This window comes from Malania oleifera, chromosome 9 (assembly GCF_029873635.1).
Source record: "Malania oleifera isolate guangnan ecotype guangnan chromosome 9, ASM2987363v1, whole genome shotgun sequence".
In the NCBI taxonomy this organism is placed as follows: domain Eukaryota; kingdom Viridiplantae; phylum Streptophyta; class Magnoliopsida; order Santalales; family Ximeniaceae; genus Malania; species Malania oleifera.
Genome location: NC_080425.1, coordinates 69,288,272 through 69,300,626, shown reverse-complemented (window position 1 = coordinate 69,300,626; position 12,355 = coordinate 69,288,272). Strand labels below are relative to the sequence as shown.

Sequence of the window (12,355 nt, the reverse complement as noted above, 5' to 3'; positions counted from 1 at the left end):
TGGAGTGTCATATTTAGAAAAAAAATCAGGAATGTTACTGAATTCTTCCAAAGAGATAATATAAAATTATGAAAACTATTCAAGACTTTTATATCATTAAATAAATAAATAATAAATAATATATTTATTATAATGACCACATAAATTAAGATATACAATTATTAAAATGATTTTCCTTATAGACCGTATTTACTCTACTACTACTACTACTAATACTAATAATAATAATAATAATAATAAACTTGCTCTTCTAAGGAGTGTAGTTGGAGGTAGCATAATTTCCACCATGGAGGAGGGGCTCTCAAAAGATTATTATTATTATTATTGTTGTTGCAAGATTATAATTTTTTAGACTCTTCTATTTTACAATAATTAACACCTCTCAATCATTCTTCAACAACATGCAATGATATAATATTTATATATTACTTATGTTTTTGTTTGACAATACGTAAAAAGATGCTTATAATAATTATCATTTAAAATAAATTATTCAGCACATAAGTATTATTTAGCACATTTAAAAATTGATTATTTAAGTTCTTAAGTTTTGTTCCTTTTTTTTTTATTCTATGAGAAATTCATAATGACTTATTACACATTTCACAAGAAGCCAAAAATACTAAACTATAACAAACTCATAATTTAATAATAAATTATTAGTTTTTAATAATTTATAAATTATATTTTAATAAATTTATTTAAAAATATTTTAATAAATTTAATAATCTATCATTTTAACTACATTCATAAGACTAAAATATTTTTCCCTTTGTTTTAATTTATTTACGTGTAATGTATATATAAAACTATAACAAATTATTAAATGATGGAATATGTAAAAACTTTTTTAAAGTTCATTATTTATTATAAGTAAATATACAATCAAAGAGTATTACTCTCTAATCTAGCACACTGATAGGGACAGCACGGATAGGTTGAGCCATTTGTAATGTAAGCCCAAACTTATCTTCCATGATCATGTCCTCCGGTGCAATGCCTTCCTCAAGCTTCCAATCAAAAGCATGAAGGAGCGAACCCAGCATCAAGTGAATCATTCTTGTCCCTAGCAGCAACCCCGGGCATATACGTCGGCCAGCACCGAATGGAATTAGCTCAAAACTCCGACCCTTTACATTCATGTCTAAGCCCAAGAACCTTTCAGGTTCGAATGAGTTCGGCCGAGGCCATGTCTTGGGATCTCTACCAATGGCCCACACATTGACTAACACTTGTGCGCCCTCTGGGACTCGGAATCCGCATACCACTGCATCAGTTTTAGCCTTGTGAGGAAGCAACAGCGGGGCTGGTGGGTGTAGTCGGAAGGTCTCCTTCACGATAGCCTGTAAGTAGGGGAGGCGAGCTATGTCGACCTCTTCCATTGGCTTGCCCTTTTCGATCGTTTGTCGGAGCTCTGCTTGGACTTTGGATAGAGCATGGGGATTATGAAGTAGCTCAGCAATCGCCCATTCCATTGTGCCTGAAGTTGTATCAGTCCCTGCACTAAATAAGTCCTACTCACATGAATATAAGATTGATTAGTAATTTAATTGAATAAAGTGTTAAAATATTGCATTTGAGAGTATAGATTTTAGGATTTCAATTAAAATTTTTTATAAATTTTAAAAAATTAAATTAAATTTTAAATAAATTCATACAAATATGAAATAGCTACTAACTGCATCCTCCTAAATAAAAATTTTCTCTCCCTACAAAAGTGAACATATTGATACTGTTTCTATTGCTACACAGTTTTGAAGCTATGGTATCCTAAAAATAAAAAAAAAAATTTTAAGCCCACACCCAGAATACATAACAGTGAATCATATTTAGCCCGCATTAAATAAGTTACACAACAATACTCTACTCCTTTTGACACACACTTTAATAATCTTAAAAGGGCATTGAATAAGTTAACACATCGACATTTTACATAGGATGCATAATTATATATTCTTAAAAAACCATCCATACTGCTTAAAATATTATAGATTTTGAGTGATACAATATTTTATAAAAGAAGCCGACGAGTAAAGAAAAGGGATGGTAGTAGAGATGACGAAAGTGTACTAACCAGCAACAGATGCGAGATATCAGTTCTATCAATCCCCTCACTGCCCCCATCCTCGCTGATGTTGAGTAGAACATCTAACATATCGTTGCTTTTCCCACCACCGTGCATCTCCCTGTACTGCACCCGCTGCTCTATCATTGAATCAAACAGCCCTATTACCTTCCTAAAATTTTTCGTTGTCCGGCGCCTTATTCCCTGCGGATCCATCTTACTAAGCACCGGAAAATAATCCACCGGATTGGGCTTCCCGACATCTTCGACGAGCATGCGCATCTCCTCCTTGAACTCTTGGACCGTATCAGAATTCCACCCCGCCAAGTCCACGGAAAATATGGTGTTTGATAAGAAGTTGAGGGCGGTCTTAAAGGCCGCCAACCCTATCTCCACTCCCTCAACGTTCCCGCAACGTTCGCAGATCTCGGCGAGCAGCTCCGCCACCTTCTGCCGACGGAGACTGTGGGTGGCGTCAAGTCTTTGGGGGGTGAATATGTGGGTGTTGCAGATTTTCCGGAGGTTTCGCCACCGGGGCGACACCGGCAACCAAACCATGGAGACCTGGTGGTGGCGGAGGGCGTGGACGGCGTCGGGGATGGTTCGGCTAGAGAATGTGAGGTCTTGTTTGTGGAGGACTTGTTCGGCCATGGCTGCACTGGAAACGACTATGGTGGTTATGCGACCCAGTTGCAGGGTCATTATGGGTCCATGGCGGCGGGCCAGGTCGGCTAGGGACCTGTGGGGCTTGTTTCCGAGATTGAAGAGGTTACCGAGGACCGGCAAGGGGGCTGGTCCCGGCGGAAGTTTGCCGATGGCGCTTTTGCTTCGTCTTGAGAGTGAGAGGAGGGGTTGAAGCAAAGCCCAGGCGAAGAAAATGCATAGTACAGATGTCAAGAAATCCATGTTAGCTACCTTTGGTTGATGTATACTTTCAGTGGCCAATCAAATATATTGCTATTTGGGATCCACTTGTATGTATTTATATAGAGTGGATGCCACTGTCGTCTTTGATGGGACTTTATCATTACCTGTTTGTTGTGTCTTTTACGGAAATATTAAGAAAAAAAAAACACACACACACACACACAAATATAAGTGGAGTTTTTTATGAAAATATTAATAAAATAAAATAAAAAACACAAACGTGGAGAAAATAGAAAAAAGAAATACAAAACTATACTTAACCCGATTTTGAAAAGTCTGGGGTTTAAAATAAAATAAAAATTAAAAAATTTTTGAGAGGCTGCCATGTCAATGGAGCATTTAAAAAAAAAATAAATAAATAAGGGGATGAGACGAGAAAGGAGAGGAGAGAGGAGAGAGATGCACGTGAGGGAGATGGGATGGGGCGCTGACGCGGTGAGAGAGAGAGAGAGAGAGAGAGAGAGAGAGATGCCTCAAGGAGAGGGGTGTGCAATAAAGGTTGTAAGACAATTTAAAAAAAAAAAAAAAAAAAAAGTAAAGGGGATGAGGCGCATGCGCGGACGAGCCAAATTAAAAGAAAAAAAAAAAATAAAAAAGATATTTCCTTTTGGAAAATAGTGGAGAAGGTATTAAATATAAAAATGAGAAATTAACTTAAGCTACCTCACTGGTTGGTTGCTAGAGGATTTTGTTTAATCCTAATTAAAATCCTATCACCTTAGGGTGCATTTTTTTCTTGAAAGGTGGCTTAGCTTGCTAAGCTGCTTATAGGTCGGGCCACCCTCCCTACTGACCAGCTCAAGCAAAGGCAGTTTGTAGGCATAAAAACCAAAAAGAAAAAAAGAGGAGAACTCATCCTTATCTTGTGTCGTATATAGATAGCAATCCAAACATGATATGCGATAATTACTATGACCGATATAATCCAACACAATTTTGTCCAGTCTAGTCTAGTCTCACAAAACTTTAGTGATGCAGGACATGAAGCCAGACCTTGGGAACATTGGAGAACAATTATGAAAAATTGGTCGAATGATTGTTGGGTTTAATTAGTAGTTAATTGAAATTATGAAGTATTCCAAGAGGAGGGTGAATTTGATTATTTAAAAATTATTCGTGAAATTTTAAATACTTCAACCATTAACTATTTAACTTTCCAATATATATATATATATATATATATATATATATATATATATATATATATGTAAATATCACTACAAAAAAATTAGTTTTTAGTGACGGATTCAATTTCGTCACTAAAAATGGGTATTAGTGACGATTTTAGTAACCGTTACTAATACGACATTATTAGTGATGAAATGAATCCGTCGCTAATAAATTCGTCACTAAAAATCGGAAAAAAAAATCACACGAATACATTTTTCGCGCAAAAATTATCTCGAAAAATATTAGTGATGATTTTTGCGGTATTAGTGACGAATTAAATCCGTCACTAAAAAATATTCATTAGTAATGATTAAATAACCGTCACTACTATCATTTTCAAAAAAAATAAAAATTTTTATTTCAGAGTTTTAGTGACGAATACATAAATTCCTCACTATTGGCCCCTAATTAGTGATGGATTTAAAAACCGTCACTAATACTTTCCTTATTTTAAAAAAAATATATATTTTTTTGGTTTCAGACTATTAGTAATGAATTTGTATATTCGTCACTATTGGTCTCTTATTAGTGACAGATTTAAGAAGCGTCACTAATACTTCCCTTATTTTATAAAAAAAATGACAATTTTTGTTACAGAGTAGTAGTGACGAATATACAAATTCGTCACTATTGACTAATTATTAGTGACGGATTTAGAAACCTTCACTAATACTTCCTTTATTTAAAAAAATAAATAATTTTTTTTGTTTTAGAATATTAGTGATGAATACACAAATTCGTCATTATTGGCCTCTTATTAGTGACGGATTTGAGACCTATCACAAATACTTCCCTTATTTAAAAGAAAAAAAAAATTGTTTCAAACTATTAATAACGAATTTGTATATTCGTCACTATTGGCCCCTTATTAGTGACGGATTTGAGAACTGTCACTAATACTTTCTTTATTTTAAAAAAAATAATTTTTTTGTTACAGAGTAATAGTGACGAATATACAAATTTATCACTACTGGCCGATTATTAATGATAGATTTAGAAACCGTCACTAATACTTCCCTTATTTAATAAATAAATAAAAAAATTTTGTTTCAAAGTATTAATAATGAATATATAAATTCGTCACTATTGACCTCTTATTAATGATGGATTTGAGAACAGTCACGAATACTTCCCTTATTTAAAAATAAATAAATAAATTTTGTTTTAGACTATTAGTAACGAATTTGTATAATCGTCACTATTGACCCCTTATTAGTGACAGATTTGAGAACTTTCACTAATACTTCCCTTATTTAAAATAAAAAATAAAAAAATTTGTTATAGAGTAGTAGTGACGAATATACAATTCGTCACTATTGGTCAATTATTAGTAACTGATTTGGAAATCGTTATTAATACTTCTCTTATTTGTAAAAAAATAAAAAAAATTATTTCAGAATATTTGTGACGAATACATAAATTCATTACTATTGGCTCCTTATTACTGACGAATTTGAGAACCGTCACTAATACTTCCCTTATTTAAAAAAAAAAAAAAAATTTTGTTTCAAACTACTCGTGACGAATTTGTATATTCGTCACTATTGACCGCTTATTAGTGACAGATTTGAGAACCGTTTACTTCCCTTATTTTAAAAAAAATAAAAATTTTTGTTACAGAGTATTAGTGACGAATATACAAATTTGTCACTATTGGCCCCTTATTAGTGACGAATTTGAGAACCGTCACTAATACTTCCCTTAGTTAAAAAAATTAAAAATTTATTAAACACTATTATTGATGAATTTAAGATTCTTCACTGATAGTCTAACACTGAAAAACTGCACGCAGATTCCCCAATCTACAAATTGCTTTAACTGCAAGGTTTTTATTTCCCTCCATCTCTCAATCTCCCCCTCTCTCGATCTTTGTCTTTCCAGTCTTATTAAACACTATTATTGATGAATTTAAGATTCTTCACTAATAGTCTAACACTGAAAAACTGCACGCAGATTCCCCAATCTACAAATTGCTTTAACTGCAAAGTTTTATTTTCCCTCCATCTCTCAATCTCCCCCTCTCTCGATCTTTGTCTTTCCAGTCTCTCTCTCTGTCTCTCCATCTCTCAATCTCTCCCTCTCTCGATCTTCGTCTCTCCGGTCTCTCTCTCTCTCTCTCTCTCCATCATTTAATCTCTCCCTCTCTCTTCGTCTCTCCGGTCTCTCTCTCTGTCTCTCCATTTCTCAATCTCTCACTCTCTCTTCGTCTCTCCAGTCTGTCTATATCAGTCTCTCCATCTCTTCGTCGCCACCATCGATGCTCCGGGTCCGTCGCCTTCGCCGAGGAGATCAACCACTGGATCCAACCTTCAAGGTATGTTTCTAGGATTGCTCAGAATTTGTTTTTGTTTTCTTAATTATAAAAATGTCACATTCTTTTTACGACTTTGAAAATTCGAAAGTCATATTTTCATTATTGCTATAAATTCCAACTCTTTCTTTGCATATTGAAGTATGGAATCTGAATACTAGATTTCAATTTGTGTATACTATATAGAAAAGTTATTTTAAATTCACAAACATTCAAGTTAAAAGATAAGCTAAAATTTTTATAATTCTCTAAAAATCTAAAACTGAAAAAAAAAAATTGCAACTAAATGGACCCATAAGCAATCTAAAAACAATCAAAATATGATTTTTGACCTTTTTGTACAAACTTTAAAAATTAAGATAAGCCTCAAATTGATAAAAGAACCACCTTATGTTTGTAAGTATGTATTTTGGGATTTAGATTTGAATTTAGAATAAATTTAATAAAATTTTAATATTTTTATATTATGTTTTATTCAAATTTCCACATACTCGAATCTAATGCCTAACCTGCATGCTCCTAAATACATTGCAAATACATAGTAAATGCTCTCTTAAATGATAAAAAATGAAAGTTAGTTTGTTGTCATATAATGCATACGTTCAGCTACAACAAAAATTTCATGCGACTTGTATGATGTTATCTAGTTCTAGGGTGAAATGGCCTAGAAGTGGATTAGGATTAAAGGGTTACAACTACCTTTCTGTAATTGTGTATCAAGTGCATTGTTCCTATGCCATTTTCACCATACTAGGTGAGTCTGAATTGAGTTGGGCCAAGTTATAATGAGTTTTCCCACCCAATCAAACTCGCCAAGATTTTAAGGGTGCATTGTTTATGAGTTAGTCTTGATTAACATGGTTGGGAGAGGCTTCTTAGACTCCTACCATGAGGTAGAATTAGGCGATCTCCTCTTTTCTCCCCATTGACCAACTTAAGTTGAGGATACCAATGCCTAACTTATTTTTTATAGATTGTAGACCAAGTATGAGATGGGATATTGCTTATCCTATCTTATTAGTTCCAATACTATTCTACTTAATTCAATCTTATAGAACCTTAACATGCGAAACATGCATTCACATCATATTGTAACTAAAACTTTGAGGGACAAATGCTTCGTTAAACCGGCCCAAATCAAATTATGGACAAGTTTTTCCCTGAAACAATTAGTTTTATGATTTGTTTAGGGAATGAATATATGATAGCATAAAGAAAGACATCTTATAGAGGTATAATAAGTTAGCTTAATTGCTTACAAAAAATAAATGTATTGTCATTATAAAACGAATAACTACGCATATGAGTTTCAAGTTCTTATTTGAGTGTCTGTTTTTTTTAACAGATTATTATACTTTATAAACTTTGCGATTATATTCTCATCCTATCATGATAAACTTTGCTATTATATTCTCATCCTATCATATTTTGCGAACAGAAAAAGAATCTTAGATTGTGTTTGGCAGTAGGGCTTCCTAAATTTCACTCAGTTTTCACCAATCCAAATTTAAGGATTCAAAACTATACTCCCAAATATAAAGGGTGTCCCCTGATCAATGATCCAAATAACCTTGAACCGTCAATATCTACAAGAAACAAATCAAGTAGATGTACAAAGAATGCTCTCAGACAGAGCTGATTAGTACAATTGAAAAACTAATATACTTCAATTGAAAATCATCAAAGGAATGAAACAAGAAGCTCAATATAAATATCACCGATTTCCTTTTCTTGAATGTAATCAATAATTCTGTTTGTAAGCTTTAGAGAAGATGTGAAAAGCTTAGAGATTTTTCAAAAAACTCACAGCAAGTCAAACCTTAAAGCAGATAGCAAGATAACTTTGAGTGAGAGAGCTTTTGAAAGATTGTTCAATGCTTGTTGTCGTTTGTGAAGATCATAAACCATGTATTTATAGACTTGAAATCCTTCTTAAACATGCTACCCAAGTTTACTTGGAGTGCCCCCCAAGTTTCCAAAAAGAATAGGGCTCAAGTAATTTAATTTTGAAATCAAGCACTTTTAAAAAATCTGCTCGTTGCCGAACTTTGGTTGGCAGAAGTGCAACTTCAGTCTCCTGAAGTCACTTTAGTAGCCTGAAGATACAGGGCCAAATGCTTGAAGATACAGGGTCAAATGCCTGAAGACATACTACCTATTTTAAATTTGTTTACCAAAACTTTGGTCGCCCGAGGTTTTCACCTTGGTCGCCTAAAGTTATCTTTTTCTGATTTTTCTTTTCTTTTTCAAAGTATTTGGTTTCCTTACTTTCTTGCTTTTCAAAAAACATTTTTCGGGATTTTAAAATAAAGTCTTAAAGTTCATTTAAATCCCCTAATGAGCTTCTTTTCATTCACAATGACATTTTTACCTTTGAAGTACTTACATGAAGATTTCCTAAAAATATAAACACTTCTTGTTCTTTGAAAATTTCATGGTTATCTTTGAGCTTTGAGTTCATTCCATCTTTAGCTGTCTTTGAGCTTCCCTTTTTTATCACTTCATGACACATCATACACCTTTGACCTGTTGGTGATCTTTTGATAGTTCCTTCTAAACTTTGTTAGTTTTGGCTTTTTGAGTTTCTTGAAACATCATTACTGCTTGAACACACAACACATTAAACATTTCCTTCATTTGTTACCATCAAAATAAGAGGTGAAAGCCTTGTTAGGCTAACACTTTGAAGTCAAACCCATGATCAACCAGTTATCAAAAAACAACCTTATCATTAATCTAAGGTCCAAATTTAGTCCATGAGTGCTAAATGTAGTCTTCCATTAATTTCACTAGCAATGCATTGTCTATAGTTCTTCTATTAAGTCTAAGAAATTATTACAAGATCATTTCTTTAAAAAAAAAAAAAAATAGTAACTATGCCTCTTAAATCACATGATCAATTATGCATTTTCAAAATTTTGGCATTATCCTCTTCTTTTTTGACATATCATATATGATTCAAACTTACAAAAATTTAAATGCTATATACTATTATTAAGTTCTTGTGTTAATAATTATGGGATTATTTATTTTTAAAATATTAATTATGTGTGTCTTCTCATGACCAATTTTTAGGTACCAACTTATCAAAGTTTTGGCTCTATGTAAGTTTAAAAATTTAAAGTCCTACAAATTTGTTTCATTAGAATCAAATTAAGAACAAAAATAGAAAAAAATAATTTGTTTGTGAAAAAAATTAGCTTTTAGCTTTTCAATTTTTAATTTTGAAACTTCTAAAAAACTAAAAGTTGATTTTTAGACTAAAAGTTATACCTACCATTATCTTTTAAAAATGACAAGACAAAAGAGGGGCATTAAACTCACCCTAAACAACTTAAATGTTTACCTTATTATTTATGAATTAATATATTATACTCATATATATATATATATATATATTAAAATTAAGCGCACCACTTAAGCCATCCCTAATGATTTTATTTGGTTTAGTAAATGAGTTTGAAATTAAATTTATGTTGAACTTTTTTAATAAGTAGGTGTGAATATTTTCTCGTAATGTTATTGTTAAGTATGCCCCTCTGAAAAAAAAATTGTTTTGAACTTAAATCGTAGGGTTTCCTCTTTACTAGCCAATGCCTCCATGAAGGAATCCTCGGGCAGCCTCAAAGCGGTAGAGGGTTCAGGACCCGCCAAGGAGAGAGTCTTGTTCTAGGGGTCGAGCTGTACCAAGTGAGCACGAAAAGATTTCAGATAAGACGAGAGCACCAAGAGTGACTCTTGAGGATGTGCAGTTGCCCCCGACACATTCGTGATGTGCCACCCATTAAAGAGGAGTCCTCGAATGTTATCGTATGGCTTATAGAGGACATGCCCACTCATCCAGTGCTATTTCTTATAATTAGGCCGACTATGTCGTATCACTATGATAATCCACCTCCGGCGAACATTCCTGACCATTTGTTGCCTCAGGCCCTTAGGCCACGCCCATACAAGGAACCATCACCCTCCCCTCTTACCCCTAAATTGCGTCGTCTTTTGGAGGAAATGGCATAGGACCGAGACGCCGCTAGAGTAGTAACCTCATCTTGTTGCTCTTGCGGTTCCAATTCTAATTCTGACTCTGATTAGGATAGACTAGATGCTTGGAATTTTTTATGCTTTTTCTCTTTTGCTTATGTACTGTGCTCATGCATCCTTTGCTTTTATTTTATTTCTTTATTTATTTATTTTTTATTGTATTTTGTTTTACGATGCTTTTGAATAGCTGTACGCGTGCTTCAATGTGTCTATCTACGTTGTATTGCCTCTGAAATTAATGAAAATATATGGAGCTTTTGGTTTCTACCTATATTTTGTATTTCACAATATCATTATGTTTTTCTAGCTATTTTTGGAATTTATGTGGATGTTACTTACACAAATAAGGTAGGCAGATAAGTGTTCATTTTTTTTTTATCCTTCTTGTGCATTCATTTGAGATTGTGCACGGTTAGAAAATCTTTGGAACAACAATGTATAAAATACAGTGAAAGGCCAAGAACTAAATGTCATATGAAGTAAACTGTCAAATTAATTACTGTCATTTCTTGTGTTCATTGAAACTTAGACTTGTTCAAGAACGGTTACTATACATTCATGCCTCATCGTACATGTGAGACAAAACAATTATTGAAATTCATTTGATTATTAGTCATACTATCTTTACTAATAATCAATTGAACATGTTAATTATTTGTTTCACTTACGATTAGTAATGTTTGTATTTCAACAATTCTTGAATTGTCCATCGTGGACAGTTCAGGAAGTTGTATTTACATTGTTGTCATCATTCATGCTTTGTCAATTTTCATTATATATTTCGAGCGCGCCTCTTCTTGTGTTCTCTAGGTGCATAGTGGGGTGTCATGGCAATTTGTTAATGATAGGAAACTAGCAACATGTTTATTTCCCCCATCTCATGTACTTGGAGAGCCATGGGGAGATGCTGCCAAAATTTATAATGACTACGACGAAGGAATTTGAGGGATTGATCGCAACTTAAATGTAACATTCCTAAATGGGATAAGATCCGTACCCTATAGATAGAAGGTCGTCAATTATAGGATTCACAATGCATGTGTCATAAACATTATAAGAATGTAATCAATGCCATTTACTTGAATATGTTATAGGGTAATTAACGAACATGGATAAGAGTTCGATGAATGCTCGGGGTAGGTTTTTTCAGAATACGTGAAAGGGGTACATGATTTCATAGAGTTTGCGCGTCGTCGTACAGACAAAGCCAGTAGAATAAGGTGTCCTTACAAGAAATGACAAAACATAACATTCAAACTCATTGATCTGGTCCATTCACATTTATTAGACTTTGGAATGGAGAAAAGGTACACAAGATGGGTGTTCCATGGTGAAAATTACGTAGTTTAGAGCGATGATGATGACGATGAAGATGAGGGGGCAAATATAGTAGGTGGTGATACACGTTCGGAAGGGTTAATTGAAATGTTAGGTGACTTGCAAAGGGGGATTGCAGTGGACACATGCGATGTCAGTGTGTCATGTACTGGTGATAATCTACTTCAGCAAGTACCATACCTTGCGATCCTAGTACGTTGAATTGACTCGATAAACCATTTGTTAATCTCATGAGGGATGCATGGGTGCCCCTATATCCAAACTATAAAAAGTTCTCAAAATTAGAATTTCTGATAAAGTTTTTTCATGCAAAGACAATGCATGGGTTATCTCAGAGTGCATTCACCGTGCATTTAAGCCTCATTAAGGCAGCACTGCCTGATGGTGAAACACTTCCAAAATCTTTTTATGAGGCGAAGGCATACATGCGTGAATTGGGTTTCGGTTACACTCTTATATATGCGTGTAGGTATGATTGTGCATTTTTTTGTGGTGAACATGAAAAT

General features: G+C 33.7%; 1 protein-coding gene across 1 annotated transcript; it reads right to left on the bottom strand.

Moving 5' to 3' along the window:
* Positions 1-840: 840 nt before the first annotated feature.
* On the bottom strand, positions 841-3,036 carry LOC131164430 (geraniol 8-hydroxylase-like). The gene is made up of 2 exons (XM_058121607.1): positions 2,075-3,036; positions 841-1,514 (listed from the first exon to the last, which is right to left on the bottom strand). Exons 1-2 carry the CDS (start codon positions 2,969-2,971, stop codon positions 903-905), a joined length of 1,509 nt encoding a protein of 502 aa, XP_057977590.1. The 5' UTR covers positions 2,972-3,036; the 3' UTR covers positions 841-902.
* Positions 3,037-12,355: the final 9,319 nt, after the last annotated feature.